Source organism: Simochromis diagramma, unplaced genomic scaffold (genome assembly GCF_900408965.1).
Source record: "Simochromis diagramma unplaced genomic scaffold, fSimDia1.1 OVJJ01000487.1, whole genome shotgun sequence".
Classification (NCBI taxonomy): domain Eukaryota; kingdom Metazoa; phylum Chordata; class Actinopteri; order Cichliformes; family Cichlidae; genus Simochromis; species Simochromis diagramma.
Genome location: NW_024387305.1, coordinates 1,382,564 through 1,405,967, shown reverse-complemented (window position 1 = coordinate 1,405,967; position 23,404 = coordinate 1,382,564). Strand labels below are relative to the sequence as shown.

General features: G+C 39.0%; 1 protein-coding gene across 1 annotated transcript in view; it reads left to right on the top strand.

Annotated features, from left to right (window-relative positions):
* Positions 1-1,408: 1,408 nt before the first annotated feature.
* The window catches only part of rbm20 (RNA binding motif protein 20), a 49,339-nt gene continuing 27,343 nt past the window's right edge, over positions 1,409-23,404 (top strand). Inside the window, exon 1 of the mRNA XM_040004793.1 lies at positions 1,409-2,434. Within this exon, the coding sequence (XP_039860727.1) occupies positions 2,313-2,434 (122 nt within the window). The 5' untranslated portion in view covers positions 1,409-2,312. The remainder of the gene's footprint in view (positions 2,435-23,404) is intronic.

Genomic DNA, 23,404 nt, shown 5'->3' with positions numbered 1-23,404 from the left:
AATATGACAGATCACTTGTCACTGTCGTCTCAGTTCACATGACGGTGCTAAAGTTAGCTCCTGTATTGGTGAATTGTGGGAAATGTGGTTTTATGCCACACATTTAGATGGATATATTCTGATTCCTTTCACCTCACATAGTCATTAAAACCAGAGTGCATTTTTGTATAAACAGTACACAGAGACTCAGATGGATAATAGTGAAGTACTTTCACATGTAGGCGAAAAGTGATAAGCTATCAGCCGTATGTAGGTATTAGTTTTATAAACAGCATTCCCTAAACTGCTCCAGCTGCAGTTTAGTGGCTCTTTGGGTGTAAGTTAAAGTGCCCAACTTAATGTTTTAATGTGACTACATGTAAAACAAAGTCATAGCAATTAGCCTTTATTTTTTCTGTATTTCTAATATTGTTGTCCTGTTGTGTATAATTCTCTTGAGATAAAATTGCCTTGATGTATCACAACTGGAATAAATAAGAGAAAAAAGGAACAAAAATATGTTCATTAATCATTTTGTAATGAAAATAAAACTAGCTGTCAAGTCTTTGTTATTGTTTTGTTTTGTTTTTGGAAAGATTCAATACAGAATCAATACAGTTTAAATGTATTTCACCTCTCTAACTGCCACGCTTATCATTGAGCCATCCAGGCACACACCATTATAGAAACCACTTCATGCTACAGTGGTATCTGCTTTCTCACAGCGCCAAAAATAAGTGTGGGGGATTGTTATGTAGAGTTGTCACATGCATATATACACACACGCTTACTTGCACACACGCAACGCATAGCGATAGTTTCCTGGCGGTTGTCGGCAAGGTGTGTCAGATATTTTCCAATTTTGCCATTCATCATTCAAGCAGTCAGTGCGAAGATGATTAGGAATTGGCTCCTGCTTTTCTGTGACTTGAATTTGATTGCTTGATTGTTTCTGTGCACTACAATTATTTACCATAAACGGCTGATCAGTCAGGAGCAGCTTCCTTGAACAACCACGAGTGTAGCGGGTCTGTTTACATTTTAGAGTAACAGCTTAGCCGCAAGCTCCAGCTCCTTATTTTTTTCCTCCAGTCTTCATTGTGTACAAGTAGATTTATTAGGGCAAATCCAGATGAGCTATGAAACTCTAATCCACTTGTAAAAGCATATTGTGAAACTTTTTCAATTATTTTATAAATTTAGGTTTCAAGACTTTGCTGAAAATCTTTGTTTCGTGATCAATCAGATAAAATAGCAGCTATATCTAGATGATATGTTTGTCTATGGGGAGACATGGTTTAGGTTTCTTTAAACAAACATCATCTCTCAGATTCTCTGACTCATTTCTTGGAAACTTTTTTCTAGGTTTGTCTTCATAACTTAAATCCCCCTGCAAAATTACACTTTCCTTTGCAATCTAAATAAATACCCAAAAATCCAACCATGCAGCACGTACAAGACCCTGAGGATTCATGTGTTGTCACTCTGTATGAGCCTTTTCTTAATGGTGATTTATTATCAAGCACACCCTACTTTTTGGCTGACAGATGTGAAACCTCAGCCTGTCTGACCATTGCAAAATGTTAATAATCTGACACTGTGTTCCAGGCCTAGAGACTGGATCTCTCCAATGATTCAGCAGCTAAATTGATCCCGACACCTACTGAGTGACTGATGGCATTCCCAGAACCGCAGTGCATGCCTTCATCAGCCAGACTATGCAAGCGTGCGTGTGTCTGTGTTTCTGTGTCAGTGTAGAGGTGATAATCAGCGGTGGCTGGAGAGACCTTCTCGTCCCTGTTGTTGTACTGCGTGGAGCTGTCCTGGGCAGGGACTCCCTTTTAGTCTATTTAACTCACACCCCCCTTATGCGGTCCCCTGAGCCCACCTCTTCTGTTATTCCCTCTTTAACTTCACTCAGTCATCCTCCTGTTTCTCTTTGAACAGGCGCTACACTGATTTCCCCATCTCTTGCCCCTGGAGAGAATACAGGAAGTGAAGGGAAGTCTTGGAAGTGTATGTAGCATAGTTTATAGGGAAAGACAGTTGGATAGCCAAGGGTAAAGGGGGCTTCGCTGCCTTTGCTGCTGTCGATCAGGAGTAGCTGAGCAGCAGAGACCCCGCTGAAGTGCTCAGCCCCCAGTCTCTTCCTGCCTGTTGGTATTTCTGTGGCCGTTCAGTGAAGAGAAAGAAAAAAAAAAGACAAAGAAAAGCAGGCTGGAGAAAGTTGCCCTATCAAGATCTGGTGTCTTTGGTCTGAGGTGGTTACTTCTGAGGGGGGTGACTGGAAGGGTGTAAAGGCTGGGGGGTGGTGCTAGGGAGTTTGTTTTGCCATGCAGAACGTTTGGGATCGGACAAGCAGCGTTGACAGTGACAAAACAGGTCATATAATAATGCTGGGAAAAGGACAAAGCAGTGGATACCCCCCTGAGACAACAAGCAACACCTTACAGAGGTAAGAGCAAAATCTGTAAACCGCAGAATCAGGATACAGTACAAACACATGCCAGGTGCTCACGTGGCTCTACGAAAAAAAGTCCACAGCACGTTTTTGCAGTGGTATCATGAATATCCTGAAAAAAAAGTTGTGATGTTGGAAAAATGTCTGCATCTGTCCTGTAAGGTCTTCTTGCATGAAATCGAATTTGATAACCTTACAGCTGCTATCTATAATGTGTCTTAGTGAATACTACTTCAGTACTGAGGATTTTATACTCACCATATATAAAAAAATAACAATATGCAACAATATAACAAAGTGCTTATTAAAATTTATTTAAAAAATATCTGCACTTTAAAGAGGCTCTAAGGTTCTTTTTTTGGAAAAAGCAATATAAAATTAAATAAAAGGGAAATTGTACAGTCAGCAGATTTATCTGAATATACTGAGCTAACACATTTTCCCCTTTAAACATATCCAGGATTCATATTAAAAAGCAGAAATGCTGACTGAAAATAAACTATCGGCCTTGCTGTGATTTTTTTTTCCGCTGCTCATTCAAATCTGTGGTTGTCTTGTTCAAAATATTAGATGTGTTGAAAACAATCCCACTGTTTTTAACATTACACGTTGCTGCTGCTTCTTAAATTGGAATAAATTATATTTTGTAAACTACTTAACCTTTTAAAACCAAAACAATTAATTTAGGAAAATTAGCTGTTTTCAACATGTACTCTGTACCTAAGACCACTAAATTCAGTTGATAAAAATATCCATTAAATTTGGAAAATTAGATGTAATTTGTGAAGTCACTGAAGGTTTTATATTAAATTTGTCAGCAACACAGTATCACTGAGCTCAAGCTCTGCAACCCTACAATAAAACTGTAAAACGTATGTGATCATTTCTGTAACAAATCTTGATTATATTGATTATATTTTGTATTTATTGATGATTTTTCTTTGAATTACTGTACAGTGTGTGAGGAGACAACTGAGCAATTTGTCTTTAAATATTAATATGAATTGGTGGAAACGTTTATTGGGCAGAGAGTTTCTACTGAATGAATACATGAAAATTGTTGTGTGTGATAGTATCAGTAGCTACATTTTATTTGGTTAATTGCAAATCAGCAAAGTAAAAGAGTTCGATAGCACTTTAATGGACTTCCATTCTGCTGTTTATTTAAGATCGTCATTAAGTTAAGGATTTGTCGCCCTGCTTGCTGCCATCATCAAAACAAACAAAAACCCAACATGTAGTCAGACTGTGCAGCCTTTCTTGAGACTTATTAGTTACCTAAAAAGTATTGTTGGATAACCTGGAGAATCAAGAGCTGAGATAAATTATTAAAGGAAAAGTGTTTAAGGGAAATAAAGTCTAAATATTCCAAAACCAGAAACAAGCAACGGTAGGATTGTACAAATGTTCAAATTTAATAGATCATTATGCGCTTTCTTAAACATCGACCCGAGTGTTTTCAGTTACACTGTGACACGCTGAGGTCTTCTTGTCTTAAGTGCTATAAACATTTTCTTAATTCTCAAATATTCAGCCCAGGCATGGATATCATTCATTTAAACATGTCAGAAAAAATCTTTCAGACATAATAATCTGAATTTTGTTAGTTATGAGGAATTTGTACATTTGTACATAAGGCAAACTTTTAGCTCAGATATTTTTTCAGACTAAAATAAAATACACGTTTTTTTACTTTTAGCTCTGGAAATGTCTGAACATGTAAAATAATAATAATTTTTTAGTTTTTTTAATGGAGCAAATAGATTTTCCAGCGCTTAGTGAGTCTATGTGCAGGGTTTTCTCACTTGCAGTGACTGCTACGCATTCGAACTGCTGTGCAAACCGCTGCGAAACAAGAAAAGTTAGGGCTCAACAAAAACAAAAAAAATTCTGCCAGACTTTCTGTTTCTGCATCACACGAATAAGGCTGTACAAAAAATAAACATGAAAAAAGCAACAATAGGAATGTACAATTATGTACTAAGATCATTATAATGCAGCAAATAAATATGTGCAGTAAGAAAAAGTATCTGCTCTTTGGGTAGTAGACTGTAACAAGATTGGTGAGACTTTTTGTTGTTGTTGTTGTTAAAAGCTGTCACCCCTTTAAGAAAAGAGCCCTTTTAGCTGCTTTCTTAAACACCTACCAGGGTCTTTTCAGTTCTAATGTGACAGATTATCCCAGATATAAGACAGATATAAGGAATTAGCTTTTTCTTTTTCATATCACCACAGGCTACAATAAAATAAATAGATTTTCCAGAGCCTAACATGTCCACGTATGCAGTTTTCTGACTTGCCGTGAATGTATACGGACCACTGTGCAAACATCTGCACAATTAATAAGGAAACTGTAAAGTTGTAACATGTCGTTACAAAAACATTCAGCCAGGATTTAGGACAGGGCCGAAGGATCCGGGTGACCAGACTGCATGTTTGTGGTGGTTTAGTGGTGAGTAGCCTGTGACGGATTGTCCTGTAACAGATCAGTTGAGCATGCTTGACATGCTTTGTCACACCATCTATGCATTAGCATTCATACCTTTCCTTATTTTGCCATTTCACTTTCCTCATCTTATGACTCTTTCCCACCTGCCACGGCTCTATATCACTGTGACAGCGCGTCACAGAGGGGAAAGTTCAGTGTCTGAGCGAATTTTACCTTGTACCACAGACCGTGCGGCTCCGCATCGGAAGTTGATATGTGAAAATGCAGCAGGAAAGGTAAAAGCCGGTGTTCCTCCATCGATGTGCTGATACTTTTCTTCAGTGCTGTGAAAGCCACATTTCAGAACAAAACAGAACAAAACTCAAAGGCATTACATGTTGTAATACGTTACGGTCTAAAACTCAGCTTTGTAAAGAACAACTTTGTCTTTAATGAAGTAGTGAATATATTGCATTTGATTTTTGGGTTAGTTGTAAAAGCATTTGTGTTTGGGAGTATCCATGGATTTATAAATAAAGCTATAATCATATACTTATATTTATAAAATATTTATTTGTTTGTTCACTGTAAATCAAAACAGCAATGATATAGTTTATTTTATGCTCCTCTTCTATTTAACGTTACATTGGTACATAGTTAAGCTCATCAGGACAGAGAATGTTCTGCATTGATAAACATGTACAATTATAATATTTATGTGTTTTATTTTATTCGTCGACTGATCTGTGATCTTTTTTTGCCCGTCTAAATGTCTGTGTTCTCAAAACTTTTAATGTAATAAATAGCTTTCAGTGGAGGCAGTGTAAGTGTAAGAGGGGAGCCAGTTGAGTTGAAGGACCATTTTGCCATGTGTAACCACGCTCGAGCCTTAGGGAAAGTATATAGCCACAGCTGTCGAAAGCAAAATATTGAAAATAACTATGTTGTGGTTCAGGGAAACAGAAGCATCCTCTAAAAATCCTCTGGAGATCTAGTTTTTGAAAATGAAGTTTCACAGATATTTACTCTTTCGGGCTGTCCCCCTCTGGTGACGTGTTGTTAACATCCTTTTTCTGTTGTTTAAATCTCATAGATTTTAAGCCATTAAACACAGATGTCTGAAAATGTACAACAATAGAAAACTATTGATGTGTTTTATCAAAGCAAATTCACATCCTTTCGTTTGCTGCCAAGTGTGTCATGTTTAAAAGCGCTCTTTGCACCGAGTCGTTAACTTGAAGTTTCAATCATCCCTGCAATCCCCTGCAAGGTCATTAACGGGAGCTAATTTAGACTTTCGCACACTTTAAATGGATCTGGCCAAATGGCCATGTGGACAGAGAAGTGTTGAGTGATTGGTGTGGTCGCTTTGCAGATCTGTGATTGTGCGGGATCCCTTTGAAACCCGTGATGTTGGTTGGCACAAGGCTGAGCAAATAAAAAATACAGAGTAGTTAATTTTTTTTTAATGTTTTAAAATAACATTTGATATTAAAATACAGTCATCACTGTCCCCTCCAATAGATCTTGTCTCTCCTTAAGAAGACAGAAAAGTTGACCAAACAGATTAATTACGCTCGTCCTTCACTTTTTACCAGGAAGATTTGTCCTTTCTGTTGCTTACAGAAAATCTTAATTTCTAGTGTCACCTATTTGTGTCATGGGACCATCTACCTCCCCCACCAACACCTCAAGCATGTGTTCACTGCCTATTTGACACGTGGCAGCAACTGTGGCTAATCCTGATGTTAAATGGCTGACAGTTGCACCGGAGAGAGTCTTCGTAGGTACAACGGCCACGCTGGTGTCCACTTTCAGCCAAGTGTAGGTGCATCCTGTAATTGGATCATTAAATTAGGCTGAGGATGTTACCACAAAATGCACCATTAATATCAGCCCACGGCACAACAAAGAAGTTTCATTCTCTATAACTTTAACATAGCCTTTGTGACTTGTACACAAAGATCAGTGTCTCTAATGCAGAGTAATAAAGCATAACAGTAAAAACAAACACGTAACAGTTTATTTGGCTGGGCTTTACCTAATTTAAATGAATTTTAAGCTTGAGTACGCCTTTTCTAAAGCTCTGCAATATTTCACTTAATTCAGCACACATTCTCTTACAGCACAAGGCCATTGCCAAAACTATTAAATGCATATTCTTCAAGCTAACAGTCTGTGAAAAGGCCTTAGAAAAACATTGTTACAAGCAGGATTTGTGACATGCCACAATGGTGAAAGAAAGTTTAGGTGGTGGCAGACTCCAGCAGTATGCTGTAGCTTTAATGGCTGAACCAAACAGTAGATCCAAAGGCTAAATAAAAGACTCACAGAGCAAAAATCCAAAAATTCAGACAAGGAAGATTTACAGGAAATTTCGAAACAAGTCACAAGAAAATACTGGAAATTGCTGAGATAGTCTGACAGGAAACAGATGGCAGCATGGCTGTATAAAGAGTAATTAAGTCAAGGGAAACAGGTGTTGTGGGCAAACAGAAACCAAAGGAACAAGTACAATAAACTGGTAGAAAGTTTCAAAATAAAACAGGAAATGATCATACGTAGTCTGTGCTGGTTGTGACAGTAAATTCATGTCTGTGGTTCTTCTCCTGCAGCACATGGGGTTATGTCCTGGTGGGAAAGGGTTTATAGGCGTTGAGTTGGTAGACTTAGCAAGGCTAACTATTTGGAACAATGGGAGTGGTCAGAGTTAAAGGGGTTTAAATGTCTTTACAAATGGTATCCACATTAAAAGACAGCAATGATAAAAGAGCATTGTCAAATATCTGCATCTGTATATATTTACCAATGAGATTTGCACGCAACTTAGACGGGCTTGAGAGGGATACACCACTTAATCCCGAAATCATCACAGTTTCAGTTTGGTTCTGGTGTCTCTATAAATGAAGCGGTAATATGACGCCGATGCTGTGATGGTCTTCTTAGCTGATGCAGAAAAAAATCACAGACGCAGCTCGAACAATATTAATAAAATGAGAGGCGGTAATTGTTTGTGACGTTTGATTGCAGTTGCTTGGATTCATCAGTAACACAGTATCAGCTGCACATTACTGAGAATCACACAGACTTTTGCTCTTTCAATGGATGGACTGTAATTCTAGCACCATGAGCACAAAACTGAGAAAGATTAGCAGGATCGCTCAGAGAGACAGTCATACTGTTAGGATGGTTACAGTTTGTTCAGCGTAGAGCTTAAAGTATCCAGTAGCAGTTTGAGGTTTTTACTTTTTTTTTTTATTTGTGACTGTTTCTTCTTGAAAATTATTTAGTTACAGTTACATAGCATAGCATGAACCTTTTGAGCAGTTGATCCTAGCTCTAATTACAAGAGGCAATCAGTCGTCTTTGGGATCAGCTCTTCATCACTACCTTTCCAGCTCTTAATGCTTAAATATATGAGCTGGCAGAGTTTAAAGGTCTCGATGTGAACACAATCTAAATTTAAAGGGTTGTTCATTTGAAACGGATGAAGTGTACTTCCCAGCGGGGGCTGCAACATTCTTTTTTTCGGATAAATTCTTCAACGTGTTTGTAAGATTTGCTCCGTGCATGTGAACAGTGACTGCTTTTATATGTTTGTGATGGTGCCTTTGTTGGGCCTGGGATAATATTTCACTATCCTAATATAAATAAGCCTTTGTCCATTTCCAAAAAACAAAAATGGGAAGATTATGTGAAAAGTTTAGCAAGGACACATTCTCGTCATGATCCACTGGCAGCTCATCAAACACTAAACTGGGCACTTTTTATTTAACGCTGACTGTATGGCTTGTTTTCCATCTTTATGAGTCCTTGCATAATCACTGTTATTAAATAAACTATGCATTTTTTTATCAAACCATCTGCTGCTGGACTAGACATTCCTCCTTGTTATAACAAATTATGTTGGGACAACAGCTCTGCTGCTCTTCTGCAGATGTGGGGGTTGCATCATCAAAGTATTGAATACATTTTTTGTATCTTATGTCCGTGACAGTAATCAAATAACTTTAGTTTTTCATAATTTTGTATTTTGTTGTTCAGGTAGCGCGTAGGTAGTGTGCTGCATGTAAGCTTGGGTATGTGGGCACTTTGCTTGAATTGAGCATAATTAAACCCCACATTGGATTCAATGAGTCATAAATGAGTCAGATACTGTTTTAAGGTTTTGTCAATACTGCTGCTGCTATGCTTTTTTCTTCTGACAAGGCTAACGCGAGTAGGAGGCCTCTGCTGCTTGTTGTCAATCAGTCGTTTAGTGGTATTTGTTCAAGATATAGTAAAGTGAGGGAAGAGGGAGGATTAAAGGCTAATGCCACAAGCATAGTTCATTTTTTGACGCTCTATGTAGTGTATAAAAACTCGACTGACAAATTTGCTGCTATCCAAAACCAGCAGTCAGAAAGTTTAATACTGAATGTGAAAGTTTTTCACAAAGTTAGACGATTTTACTATTAATGCTGAGCACAATATTGATTTGTTTTCAACTTTTCTCACATGTAGGGCCTTGACGGATAAAGAAGTCCCTGTCAAGTTAGCAGAGAGCTTTTCTGTTTGCAGAGGCATGCATGATTGGTGCTTACAGTAACCTGTTTTGCAGGTGGCAAAATTAATATTTTGGCTTTAGTAGTTAAAATGAACATTTACAGGATTTGTCAGCCAGTTATAGCACTGTTCAGCTGCAGTAAAAGCCTTCACTACAAAATATTCGAAATGTCTAAAATCTTGAGAATTAAAATGAATAAGTTTGTCTTTCTCAGCCTTTGAAGCTGTAGTTTAACCTGGGAGTAAGCTATTTTTCGAACCAGGAAAGGTCTGAATAGACTGGCTCTTCTGATTGTCCTAATTAATATAAATAAATGTCACCCTGCAGTGCAGCTACTGTATGTCAGACTTCAGTGCAAGGTCACACATTGCACACACACAGTTAGAGGAAGCAGCTCAGTTCTGAATTGGGAGAATGTACTGAATGCATGTTGCCCTACAGGTTTAACAGAAGGAGAGTACAGGTGTTTAAGTGACACATAAACCCACACAGTATCACACAGCCACTCTGCTTTGCTCTGTTAGGCCGGCATCAACAGCTGAGGCCAGTGGAGATTGTAGCACGTGTGCTCACCCCAAAGGCATCTTCCTTTCATCCACATAGTGAGCAGGCCAGAATCCAGGAAATCAAATTCTCTGTATACTTGTCATGCACAGGTGGAGCTCGCACACACATACACAGACAATACCTGCAGATAAGAACTTTATTTGTTGATTTATCTTTGTTCTATATGAGGACAGTTTTTTTTAAACATTATGTCACATGTGCACACCAAGATTATGTCACTATGTCGTCCGTGGGTTTGCCAAGACAATCTAATCCTTTGTGAAGTGTACTTTAAAGACATACATACATTTAATCTCTATTTCATATATTTTAAAGACATTTTATATCATATTTTGCTTGTTACAATCCCAGATATATCAATTTGTTTAGGTGTTGTTTATCTGTTTCGTTGTGTCTACGCACTTGGTGTGTGGGTGTATTTTTGTTATTTTATGTGTTAGCGTGCTTTTGCTTATGCTGTGTGACTATGTACTACTGTAGCTCATTATATACTTGTCATTATAGAGCAAAGTAATCTGGCACAACATATTACCAGCAATGGATTTGTTATTGCATGGTGCTAATGTCTGCTAATGCAGTCTCTTTGTATCGTGAAAAAGAGCACCGCTGAAAGATAAATAGGCGGCGTTGGGCGTAGACTGTTCTGTTATGTTAAGGATTTAGCATAACCTTGTGCTTACAATTTAAAATTAGTTGGTTATGTAAATTAAAAGAGCTAGTCTATTACTGGTTGTTGAATTTGGACTTAAATTCTGTCAGTATCTGGGTAGGGATAAGCAAGTGGCCCCCGTCCCATTACCCGGGGTTTGGCTATGTATAGGTCCTTAATAGCAGAAATACCACACTCAGCTTCTCTGCGTTAAAAGAAGGGCTGCTCAGCAGGGAACACCATGGCAAGCAGAAGGAAGGCAAAAGGTGATAAATACCTTTGTATAATTATTTATAATCACCATATAAATGAACTGCGTGTGAAATTGGATTCATTCATCTTGACCGTCACAGGCAGTGGAGCGGTGCCTGATTGTTTTTGCTGGCTTTTTTTCCATCCAGGGACATGTTTACATGTCTGGCTGACCACAGAAAGTCCCCACAGAAAGTCAGGTGGTCTAGGCTTAAGTGGTTTTTAATGGTTAATATGATCCAAAGCGTACTAATAACTTTGTCAGGTTTTGGTTATGTATATAGTGAAGATGCTCTGTGTTTATAAGGTTATATGTCTCCCTAATTTCTAAATCAGTGATAGATATTTGGAAATAAATCTATTCAGTACTGATTTTAATGATTAATAGACAAAAACACTCAGTTGGTCTGCAGATATAGCAATAGAACTGCTTTTTGAAGAAAGCCACCTGTTTGTGATTAGCTGGTATTCATGCTGGAGGTTTCTTCCTGCTAAAGGGGAGTTTTTCCTTCCCACTGTCGCCAAAGTGCTTGCTCACAGGGGGTCATATGATTGTTGGGTTTTACTCTGTATGTATTATTGAAGGGTCTACCTTACAATATAAAGCACCTTGAGGCGACTGTTTTTGTTATTTGGTGCTGTATGCATAAAATTGAATTGAATTGAATTGAAGTTTAAAAACTGTAAAAGCTGATATGTTATCAAACCTCATTTGACCAAATTCAGGATTATATATCAAAATTTAGCTTTTTCTTTTGTAACTAGTAGTTTGAACTAGTTCATGACCAACGTACTTTGGAAGCTACAGCTCAAAGTCTTTTCAGCATTTCTGACTATCACCATGTTTCCTTGAACTGTTGACATATTTTCTAATAGTGAAAAGCATTCAAACTAATGGAAGTCTGGAAACTATAACTCAGTTCAATTCAGTTTTATTTATATAGTGAAAAATCACAAGTCACAAGGTCCTTTTTGCTGTAAGGTACAAAAAGGAGTGCAGTATTTCATTCATAGAGACATGTTTGGACATTAGACCTGTTTACCTGCCTTTATGTTTATATATCTGCTCTTGTTTGCTGAATTTCACACAGAAGTTTTGGTGTAGGCAATTTGTGGCTCTTTGTATTGCCTTTACATCTCCAACTGGACATTTTAGTGTATTCAGATAAAGTTCTCTGAACATTTTTGATTATTAATGTCACTACTAATCTAGTTCCGTTCTCAAAAGTCCAGAAAATACAAAACAAACTTGTACAAAAAAACTTTCTCATTACAATTCACTCTATCTTTGTATTTTACCATGTGTTTTACCAAATGACAGGACTTTCATCTATAAGGCAGCTCAACACTGTTCACACTCTTTTGACTATATGTGGAAATGAGTGACAGCCTGAAGAAGCTTGATGATTTGTGGTGGAATTAAGATAGAGTTGGACATTTAATAGGGTTGGCTCATGTTGCTTTTTGACCCATTTCTATTTGTTTCACCCTCACGAGGGGCGCGGGAAAGTTGGGCTGAGGGAGTAGATGACAGAAGCTGTTCTCAGTGTAACACGTTCAGACTCTGGGATATGCGGAGGACACCAGGTGGGCAATATATAAATTATCAGACGTGCCAGGAGAGAGGACTCTTATAGTTAGAGCTAATATACAACTTTACAACTCAGCAATTGTAATTGTAGATACAGTCTGCACAAATGTTAATGGGGAAATGCCTGATATCCACTCTGGAGTTTGGCATAGCAGGTGAACAGAACAGCTGATAGAGTAAATATGTTGAGAACAGGATGCTGTGTCAAGAAAAACGATGAATGCTCTTGTGTGGAAATGGAGGCAAATGAAAGATGTCAGAAGGCATTCTTACAATTAACACAGGACTTTGCTTATAACCCGTTTGAGAGAATAATGAAGTTTAGTGGAGTAGTTGTAAAATGGAGCCCTGAAGATGATATAAGGATTAAATAAATTTAACTCATTTGGACAAAAGCCATATTCAAATTTAAATAATTAAACAGTGTTTGATAAACTCTCCATCACAGAATAGCTTACTGTTTGAGTTTGTGTGTGGCTGAACTGCAGCCAACAAACAGGCCTCCAATGTTTCTGTGAATGTGAGAGATGAGTAAGCACACGTTATCTGTTTATTATTATCTGTTTAGTAAAATCATTACATAAATATTGTGTAGTACTATTAGATTATCTATAATATTGTCACAATTTAATTTAAAGGGTAGATCTTTTATTTCATTATGACATAATGTTCAGTAAACATTCAATTCTTTTCTGTTAAAGACGTCTATGAATGATTTAATAAAAACATAACTAACTAAAGAAAAGTGTCCCTAATCCTATAATTGTAATCAGATCACTTTTAACACGTAAACCTTTACATTAAACCCAACATCCCAGCTAGTTTGGAGTAGTTCTGGAGTACTTAGTATTACATATACTCAGTACTTATATGTATAAATATTGAGCAGTGGAGTTCTACAAAAAAAGTATTTTTGTGACTTTATGAGGCCATTAAAGACTATGAAGTTTCTGTGACCACTTTTAATATTTAAGCTCCTCACAACTTTATTAATTATTGTCTTTCATCTTAAAATTAAAGGCTACACATGTTTAATGGGTTAACTTGACAACATCAGCACTCTAATTTATCCTTTTTTCAACTATTTTTTATTTTCCTGGAGATTAAAGTCACTTTTTGCCTCCCTTAACTTTAAATAGTGAAATTTCAACAATAAATCAAGATGCCTGAGCTACATTTACGCATTAAAACAACCCCACTTAAGTCACTTGGTAATTTGTCTACATATTGGAATGGGAGTGTTTCCTATGAGACCACACTACTACTAGTGAGAACCACTTTATCTGTCATCTTTGTGTTATCTTTCATGTAAGCATCAGAAGCATGGCACTTTGCCAGACTCTCAGCACCAGACCAGTAAATAAATATTACTTAAACATTTTATACAATTTAAAAACTCAAAGAAGAAGTATATGTATACTATTATCCTAAATATAAAACCATCCAAGCTTTTGGACAAAATTGAGAAAATCCGAAAAATTGTTTTTACACTCTGTAAAATAACATCGGAAATAACATTATTTATGCTACCAAGAAATGCTGAAGTCTTTCAGGCCCTTACACCAAGCTTTGAAAAGTTTTTGTCTTGAAGTGAAGTGGAAATGATGGCACTGCTGAAAGGGACAGTACAAGTACCTCCATCCCAGACACCACAGATCCGCTGCAGTTCGCCTACAGATCCAACAGATCCACAGAGGATGCCATCTCCCACGTCCTACACACCACTCTCAGCCACGTGGACAAGAAACAGGGTAACTATGTGCGAATGCTGTTTGTTGATTACAGTTCAGCGTTTAACACAATAGTGCCCTGCAGACTGTTCACAAAGCTGAGGGATCTGGGACTTAACAGCCGTCTGTGTGAGTGGGTGTTGGACTTCCTCACTGGCAGAACTCAGGTGGTGAGGGTGGGCAGGTGCTTCTCCAACAGCATCACCATCAACACAGGAGCACCTCAGGGATGTGTCCTCTCGCCACTGCTCTACTCCCTCTACACTTCAGACTGTGTGGCCACCCATGGCTCCAACACCATTGTGAAGTTTGCTGACGACACAGTGGTGTTGGGTGCCATCTCCAACAACGATGAGACGGCCTACATGGATGAAGTGAAGAATCTGGCATCGTGGTGCCAGGACAACCACCTCCAGCTGAACGTCAGCAAGACCAAGGAGCTGGTGGTGGACTTCAGAAGGGGTCAGCACAGAGACTACAAGCCCATCATCATCAATGGAGCTCCAGTGGAGAGGGTGCAGTCCTTCAAGTATCTTGGTGTCCACATCTCCTCAGACCTGACATGGGCTGCCCACATTCAGGTCCAGACCAAAAAGGCTAGGCAGCGCCTGTATCACCTACGACAACTGAGGAAGTTCAGGGTCTCTCCAAAGATCCTCAGGATTTTCTATACAGGCGCTGTGGAGAGCATCCTCACACAGAACATGACATCGTGGTTCGGGAACAGCTGTGTGAAGGACCAGAAAGCTCTCCAGAGAGTGATCCGTACAGCAGAACGCTGCTGCAGGATTGCTCTCCCCCCGCTTCAGGACACCTACACCAGGAGATGCCGGACTAGAGCAGCGCAGATACTGAAGGACCCGTCCCATCCTGGCAACAAACTGTTCCAACTTCTGCAATCTGGTAGAAGGTTCCGCATCTTCCGGGCAAGGACAGAGAGACTCAAGAGGAGCTTCTATCCCCAAGCCATCCGGGCCCTAAACACACACACCCGCCCTCTCACATCATCTATAATTGACTGAGACAGGACTCTCTTCCAGACACTCTAAACCCAGGCACAATGTACATTTCAATTCCTTTAATTTTAAATATGTTTATATTGTCTATCCTGTAAAATAGTCAGATGTCTATTCATATTAATGTACAGAATTCACCTGCTTGCTGCGACTACTGCACATTCACCCAGTGTATATACTATATGTCTGTATATATATATATATATATAATGTTCTTCCTCTACACCCCCCCCCCCCCCCAATTTTTGCACATGTCGAGGAGCGTGTCAGGCTACATTTCACTGTGTGTTATACTTGTATAACTATGCATGTGACAAATAAAGAACCTTGAAACTTGAAAAAAAAGTACAAGTAATGATGTGTTCACACCAAATGTGAAGAGAAGTTTTGCCTTAGTTTATTCCCATGAGTACAGCTGCATGACTTGAAGTTTTTGAAACAATAAATAATCACCCCTAAAAGCCAACGAGGAGTAACACTGAAAGCTAGAACCAAGTGGGGCGATCGTGGCTCAAGAGTCGACAGTTTGTCTTGTAATTGGAAGGTTGCCGGTTCGAGCCCCGGCTCCGACAGTCTCGGTCGTTGTGTCCTTGGGCAAGGCACTTCACCCGTTACCTACTGGTGGTGGTCAGAGGCCCGGTAGCGCCAGTGTCTGGCAGCCTCGCCTCTGTCAGTGCGCCCCAGGGCAGCTGTGGCTACAATGTAGCTTGCCATCACCAGTGTGTGAATGTGTGGATGACTAAATGTAGTGTAAAGCGCTTTGGGGTCCTTAGGCACTAAGTAAAGCGCTATACAAATACAGGCCATTTACCAAGTTGCAGTAACATATTTTCAGAAGTTACCATAACTTCCTGCAATTTTGCCCATATTAGTTCAGGCACCATACTTGTCCTCAGTTTGTGATTGTGTATGAGGAAACTCCAATCCGATGGTTTTTCACATATTAACTATTTTAACTATCTTAACTACTTGCACTGGCCGGCACAGTTGAATAGTGTTTGCATGTAATCACACCACAAGACATGGTACCTTCATGTTTGTTGTAAATGCACAATACATCTGCTAACTGCTAAGAATAAGTGTCTTGCTTAAGAGCATCCAAGTGGGGTAGTAAGCAATGGTATTTCTTTTATGTTACCACATAGATTTTATACTGCAGGACTATATATCATCACATAAACTTTAAAATCTGTGTATATAAATTTCTGAGGAGGAGAATGCTAGTTCAGAAGCATTATATGGTAAGGTTTAACAATGTGATGCAGAAGCAGGAATGACCACCATCCAGATGACCTCTTTTTAGGGGAAGACTTTGCTTATTTAAGCAAGATAGTACTGTCATATTCTGCAGAAATTACAAAAGCTTAGCTGTGAAGTCGGTAAATCAGAATGCTAATCTGACCTGCAGTTCATTTCTGACATTATGTTATGTTGCAAAAAATACATGAGGCCCAAACTGTGGAGCAGATCCTTAATCAGTCACCCAAGAAAGGGAAAACATGTTGAAAACTACTGCAGCTGTGCTCCTCAGGTTCAAAATGCATACAGTGTGTTTGAACAAGGTTTAATCTTTCACCAGGATAAATGGCTCCTTTTCCAACTGTTGAAAATATGCTCCTGGCATCAAATTCAATATTAGGATAAATTTCCTCATCGTACATGTTTTTGCACTGTGTTCAGACAGATATAGAGTATACCATCCATACCATTCAATGCGAGGATTATGGCACAGCTGCTCCACATTTTTGGTAATTACCGACATTTTTTATTCATTTTTTATTCATTTTTTAATATTGCTGTCATGGTTTATCCACCAGTATTTGCATGCTTTCTCAAATGATATAAAAATGTGCATAAAAGTGGGAATTTAGCTCCGATTTTCAAGGGCTGTAGTTTAAATTATTTGCCTGTCATTAATTTTGCTCTTTTCTATTTTCAACAGAATCTTTTTTTGGTATTGAGGTTTTACCTCTACTTTATAATTCTCTCTTAATTGTAAGAGTTTGATCAATTATAAAACCTCAGCCTTCTCTTCAAGTTAAGTCCTACTGATTGTCCCAAAGTGTGGAGCAGCAGGCATTCAGGACTCACAGTATTTTTGGTGTAGTGTTGAGTCATGGAGAGGTTTTGGGGCCTGGAATGAGTCACTGCCCTGTCTATCCGCACAGACCTTACATAACACTAAAACAGTCTTTTTTTTAAATACTCAACTTGGCAAACTAGGTCAGGTCATCGTCATTGTGTTGATGTAACATCTAACTTTTCTTCTTTTTTTTTTATTGGTGTGGGTTGCATTATTAAAAGGCTTTGAGCTCTTTAGCTTTAATAAGATGCTACTTTGTAGTTCATCTATCGTTATAATATGTAGATTAATGACAAATGAGTAGCTGAAAGCAAAAAGATCATCTTCATTTTGTCATTAAACTTGACTCATCACTGCTATGCAACTCTTTGTACACATTCTTTTGTGCCATCATCTTATCATCTTTTTAGAAGCACATTTGTGTGTATGTAGATTGACTCACCCACACTAGGTTTAATTACAGCATAGATCTTTGATCACGCCTCTTCTTTACCCTCATCTGAAAGGTTGGCATAATGTTTTTGTATGTTTTCATTTCTTTAGCTTTGCTCTTGGTTTGAAACTTTGTTTGAGGGTGGTGTAAGATGGAGTCTTATTCCAGTCCACTCAACTCTGTGTAAGACCGATGGCTGTCATTGTGGGCGTTAGAGAAGACAGGGTATGATCGAGTGGTGATGGTGAGGTAGAATTGCAGCTTGCGTTTTTAATTTCTTTATCTTATTTCCTTTAAAATCAAAAATAATTAACCACATTCACAGTTTTAACACAGACAAAGTTTGTTGCTCTTCCTAGAAAATTTGCTAACTCCTTTTTGTGTAATGGCAACTTTGCTTTCAGGTGTTTACAATGTCCAACAATTACTCCACAGTGCTGTGTCCAAGGCAGAAACAATCATACGTCAGGCTGCTATTTCTGGCGTCTGCTATCATCCGCTCTCCATCCCCTATCATCGACTGACAGACAGGGATGATAAAGAGATGTCTGTGTGGATGTCTGGGATGGGGGAGGGAGGTGGAAGTGGTGGTGATGGGAGGTAAACAGTGGCTAAAGCACAGAACAGCCCCAAACAGGAAGAAATAATGAGATGGGGGTGTAGCTACATAGCAAGCAGGAGTTTGAGGAAGGGATTAGAAATCAAGCATGCTAATGGGCAGCCTAAAATATCCAGTGTCATAAGGGGGAGGTGACCTGGAAGATTTTCGCTTGTCACCACAAGGTCAGCATCCATGCCAAAGAGCTTCCTGCCAATTAACTTCCCAGCTAATCAATTGCACCACAGGGAGGTGGGAGAGGTGGTGGGTTGACATAATAATGGCACTTCTCCTTTTAATTTGTTCTCTCTGTTTTTCATTTGTCTGAGAAACACGGACTGTCAGCGCAGTGCACGAGGAAAAAAAATAAAGTTACTCTGGTGTTTTTGTGTGTGGGTCTGGAACAGCTCAGACACAGCTGTCAGTGACTCATCAGTGTGGAGATAGCAGGGCAGTAACCTTCCTGACTCCCTGTGGTGTGCGGATTTGCCTGTTCCCCTTCGCAGGCGGTAAACTGAAGACAAAACTCCCTCAGACCGCTGAGGCGTTGTGTTCTCAGTAAAAACCTCTCTGGTTTATATGTATCTTTGTATGTGTATGTTACACATAATTTCTAACTGCAGTGTGCTGCAATGCAGGCATGCTTTTTCATGTATATTTCTATGAGGGTTCTCTTGAAATGATGGTAACATTTTTTTGAAGTTGAAAACACACACAGAGAAAGCTCCTAGTAGGGCTTAACAGCATATGGTGCATTTATTTAAAATTGACCTGCTGTGCTTATTTGCTTATTTTTGTATTTATCACATATTTATCCCTGGAATTGAGCTGCAGGTTGGTGGAGCCTCTTACGTAATCATGTGTCTGAGCCAAGCGGTTTCAGCTACTCTTGCTTTAAGGACGCCTTTTTTCGGTTTTCAGATTGACTGCCATTCGTAAACAAAAATGTTTTGTGAACTATATTCCGGACACAACCATATTAAAGAGACGGGCTTTGATATCGTACCGATCCAAGAGCATTATTTGAAACTGTGGTAATGTGAAATATTACAGAAAATAAGGAAAAGCATTAAAATTTCAATTTGAAGTTTCTGAAAGTTATTGTATATTGTGGCAAAACGATGTTTGCACGAACCCAGTAGACATTTCATAGTAATTTTTTTCATTAGTCCTCCCAGAGCTGTTTCTACCAGACTAAGTTTACAGTAGTTTTTGTAGCCTCGTGGCATCTCAGATTGTTTTTGCAATGCAGTTATCGTACCGTATGGTGCTAACCACACACAGACTACCTCAATAACTGCTGCTGATCGAGGCGCATCATCAGCCTTACGCTATCAGATCGTTTTGCATTCAAAAATACAGAGATGCGACTTTCTGTACATGCAACTGTATATTGTGCAAATCTGTGAACATATTAAGTCAGTCTTTGTAATATGACTATAATTCTCTGCTCCATGACTAATGTGTCAGTTTGTAAACACAATTTTTTGTTATTCAATATATGTGTAGACATATATGTGTGTGTGCGCATAGCAGTTTTTTCAGAATTTCACACTGAAGCTTGTCACAGATGCTGTGTGGATTTTTTGTCTTTGACTTTGATTTAGTTTATGCGACTGAAAGGAAAGACGTGACTCAGCGCTGTGTATTTGTAGCTATAAAATGATAAAGTACAAGATGAGTAGTCTTAGTTTATCGCTTGAGTTTTATTAGTATGTATTACTCCAATGACTAAGCTCTGCAGAGAAATCCCTCGATGGTCATTACTCCAGGGCATAGCCAACCCATTCTGTCCACTGGCTTTGAGGGGGATTTCTCACTTACACTGGGACGACTGTCTCTTCTTTCCCCTTCGGTTCGTTTGTCGTTTTAGGGTTTCTGCAGAGCAGCTGTTGGAAAAGGTGGTAAAATCGCTTGCTTTCCCTGTTTAGGCTCATTTCTACTAATGGTTCTTTGAGCAGCCTGAGATGCCAGCAGTTTCCTGAGATGAGATATATTGAGCCATATGGCAGCAATGGCCTCTCTATCACTGTCAGCTTTGTGTTATGTCCACCGCTGTTTTACTTTTAGGGTAAAACAGTATGACTGGCTGTTTTATCCTTCTGTCGTCTTCACTTTAACTCTCATTTTTATTGCTGTGCCATGTGGTTTGTGTCTTGACTGTATTTCAATATCACAATGAGACAACCGTGTTAAGTCAATTTTATTGGTAAAATAAAAGGTGACTGAACCATTACTCAACATGCAGTTTAGACTGGAATATTTGCACAAATAATATTAGAGCTACAAATAGCTAATAAATTCCTATTAATAAAACATGAAATTCATAGCAGATTATCCCTCTTTTTGCATGAGACCAATATTTCCAGTGAAAGAGAGAAAACAAGAAAAAAAGTCTATGTGTGCAATCACTTTCAATGTCTTTTGTTGAATTCGACTCCCAACCCACCCATAGCAAGTGAAGCTATTGAATTACCTTGTATTTAAAATACTAGTAAATGCCCATACTGTTGGAAAAATGATATATTTAATCACACTGTGAGAAGTAAAAGTAGTAGTAGATGTTTAATTGCTTAAATTTTGGGCTGTTTTAGCCCATTTGTTGGTAGTTTGTAGGCATTTATCATTCAAATTGGACATAAATGAGATGCTAATGTAGTGATCTTAAAGTAGTGGGTGCTTTAAAAGCATTCATTTTAGCCAATTGCTATGTTCTTGTCAGGCAACACAATGACTTCATTTTATAGTACGTTTAATTCCACGTTTATGGATGTAAATTATAGATGTTGTTGCTACCAAGTAAAAATGATACGAAGCTTTTATAATGTGTTATTGGTGCATGAGTGCTAAAACAGGTTTCTTTAGTCTGTTGCTAGGCAGTTGCAACAGTTTCTGATACAGATACGAATCTTCAGGGGTTGTAGCTCATCCTTTGTACCAAGTTTAGTTGCTGAACTCCTGATTGTGTATGAGGACTGTCGCAGACAGACAGGGATTTTGCATATTGCAATACGATCAATACTCGTAGCTCTCCCACCCATTTTATTTGATCTTTGTCCAGTTTTGTGCAGTCACCTTCCTGCAGGGAATCCTGTGCATGCTTCACTTGGTTTGCAGTGGTTTTACTGAATTACATTGCTGGTTGGACTATTTATCGGCTCTAAAGGAATTTATTGAATCATTAATGGTGCATTTCAGCTTAGTTTGAAAAGATGCAATTTTATAATGTAGGTCAGGAAACACTGTGGCTTGCATTAGTGCTACTCAGGGGTAGATGGAGTAATTTTAAAAGATGATGGGAGGTGAGAAAGGAGCTGCACTGCCATTGGCTGAGAGGTCAGAGACTGGGATGACACAGCTGGGTGCAATTGATATTTGTGAGGCTGGCAGAAGTGACAGATGGCAAAATGCAATGCTGGCTTTGGAAGGAGATGGAGGAGAGTGGGAGTGAGGTAAGACCGTGGAGAGAGGGTGAAAGGAAGGAAAGAGAGAAGGAATGAAGGAGGGGTTGTAGGAATCATCGCTACATCACGTTGCGCACCAATATAGCTCTGATGTTGCTGACCACAGTCAGGAAAGACTAAACTTACGTGTTCCTTACTGTACCCCGCAGTTATACATCAACAGAAGTAATCAGTAAGCTTGTGGACATGTTAAGCTTTATTTTGATGTTTACACTGGGAATTTCACAAAGAAACATGAATGTGGTACGGCACAGCAGCTTCCAGTGAAAAGTAAATTTGCTGTCTACACCCAGACAGCAGCTATAAATAACTATTTCAGAGCAGCAGAAAAAATGGCTGGTAAAGCTCAGCTGTCAAAGCCAACACACACCCCCATTCCTCATATTACTTCACCTCTGAGTCTTGTGACAGTTCCTGTGCTTGAATTCCCACATTACAAATATTTTACTAATCCAGTTTAGACAGGATTAACCCGCCAAGAAGAAAAAAAATAATATTTGGGCTGACTGTATTTCTTACATAGTATATATCTTTATTTTAATTAAGGGAAATGGATCATTTTTTGTCTAACCGGTGTTAGTTTATGGAGTTTAGACTTTCCCTATGAGGTTGCCTTCCTTCTTTTCGCCAGCAGCAGCTCTGACAGCCAGCTGGATCGCTGATGTCACTCTGTCCAAAGTCCAAGCAAGCTGACTCACCTGGCCCTCAGCACTCAGCACCCAGTTTGACACTCAGTGTCAGCAGATCCCAGGTAACCGAAGGGCTTTTCTTAGCTCTTGTCAGCACTGCTGAATCAAAACTAACCACAGAACATCCGATAGACTAGAAAAAATGGACAAGTGTTGATAAAGGTTTGGCATTACAATTCATGGGTTACTTGTCATAGGTTTTTTTTGTAAATTTAGTGAATAGCGAGCACATTTTTTGCCATCAGTTGGCTAGTAAAAAAAATTTTGCATTCGCTTTAAGCAGGTGTCCCTTTAAAGTCCTTAAGTGGGCACCATGCCATGGGGGCTTTGACAACTAATTGCGGATTTCCTGCTAGGAAACATATTTTTTGGAGGGCTCTTAGAAGTTCACAGTTGGGAGACAGCTGTCAAGTAAGACTTTTGACCTGCATGTTTCTCCACGACTCCAGTATCCTACCAGCCTATGCTTGAAACAAGATCACCTTCAGCTACCGTGTGCATGTGAGAACTAACTCTCTTAACGTGTAGTTGCATATCTCCTGTTCACTTTTGGTGTAAGTCATTGATTTAAAGGTTTGTTTGTTGCTGATTAGCCTGGGCGGGGTGCATGCGATTGAAGTTGCTCCACAAACTTTAGTTTACATTTTAATATGACTTCATAAAACCCTGTGACTGATCCCCTGCATAAATCTTACCATTTTACAAGCATCACCAGAGAAACATGGTATGGATCAAAGTGATGCCTTTGAGTGGATGTGTCAGCTTTACGGGGGTTGCGATGGGCCAGACCCTATGTCTCTGTGGCCGAGATACCTCACCCGTCGCTAGAAACCTATAAATCAGGAACTACCGTCTGTGCCAAATGTGGACGAAAGCAAGCTGACCCCGCTTCCTAGCACATATCTCACCATGTGACCG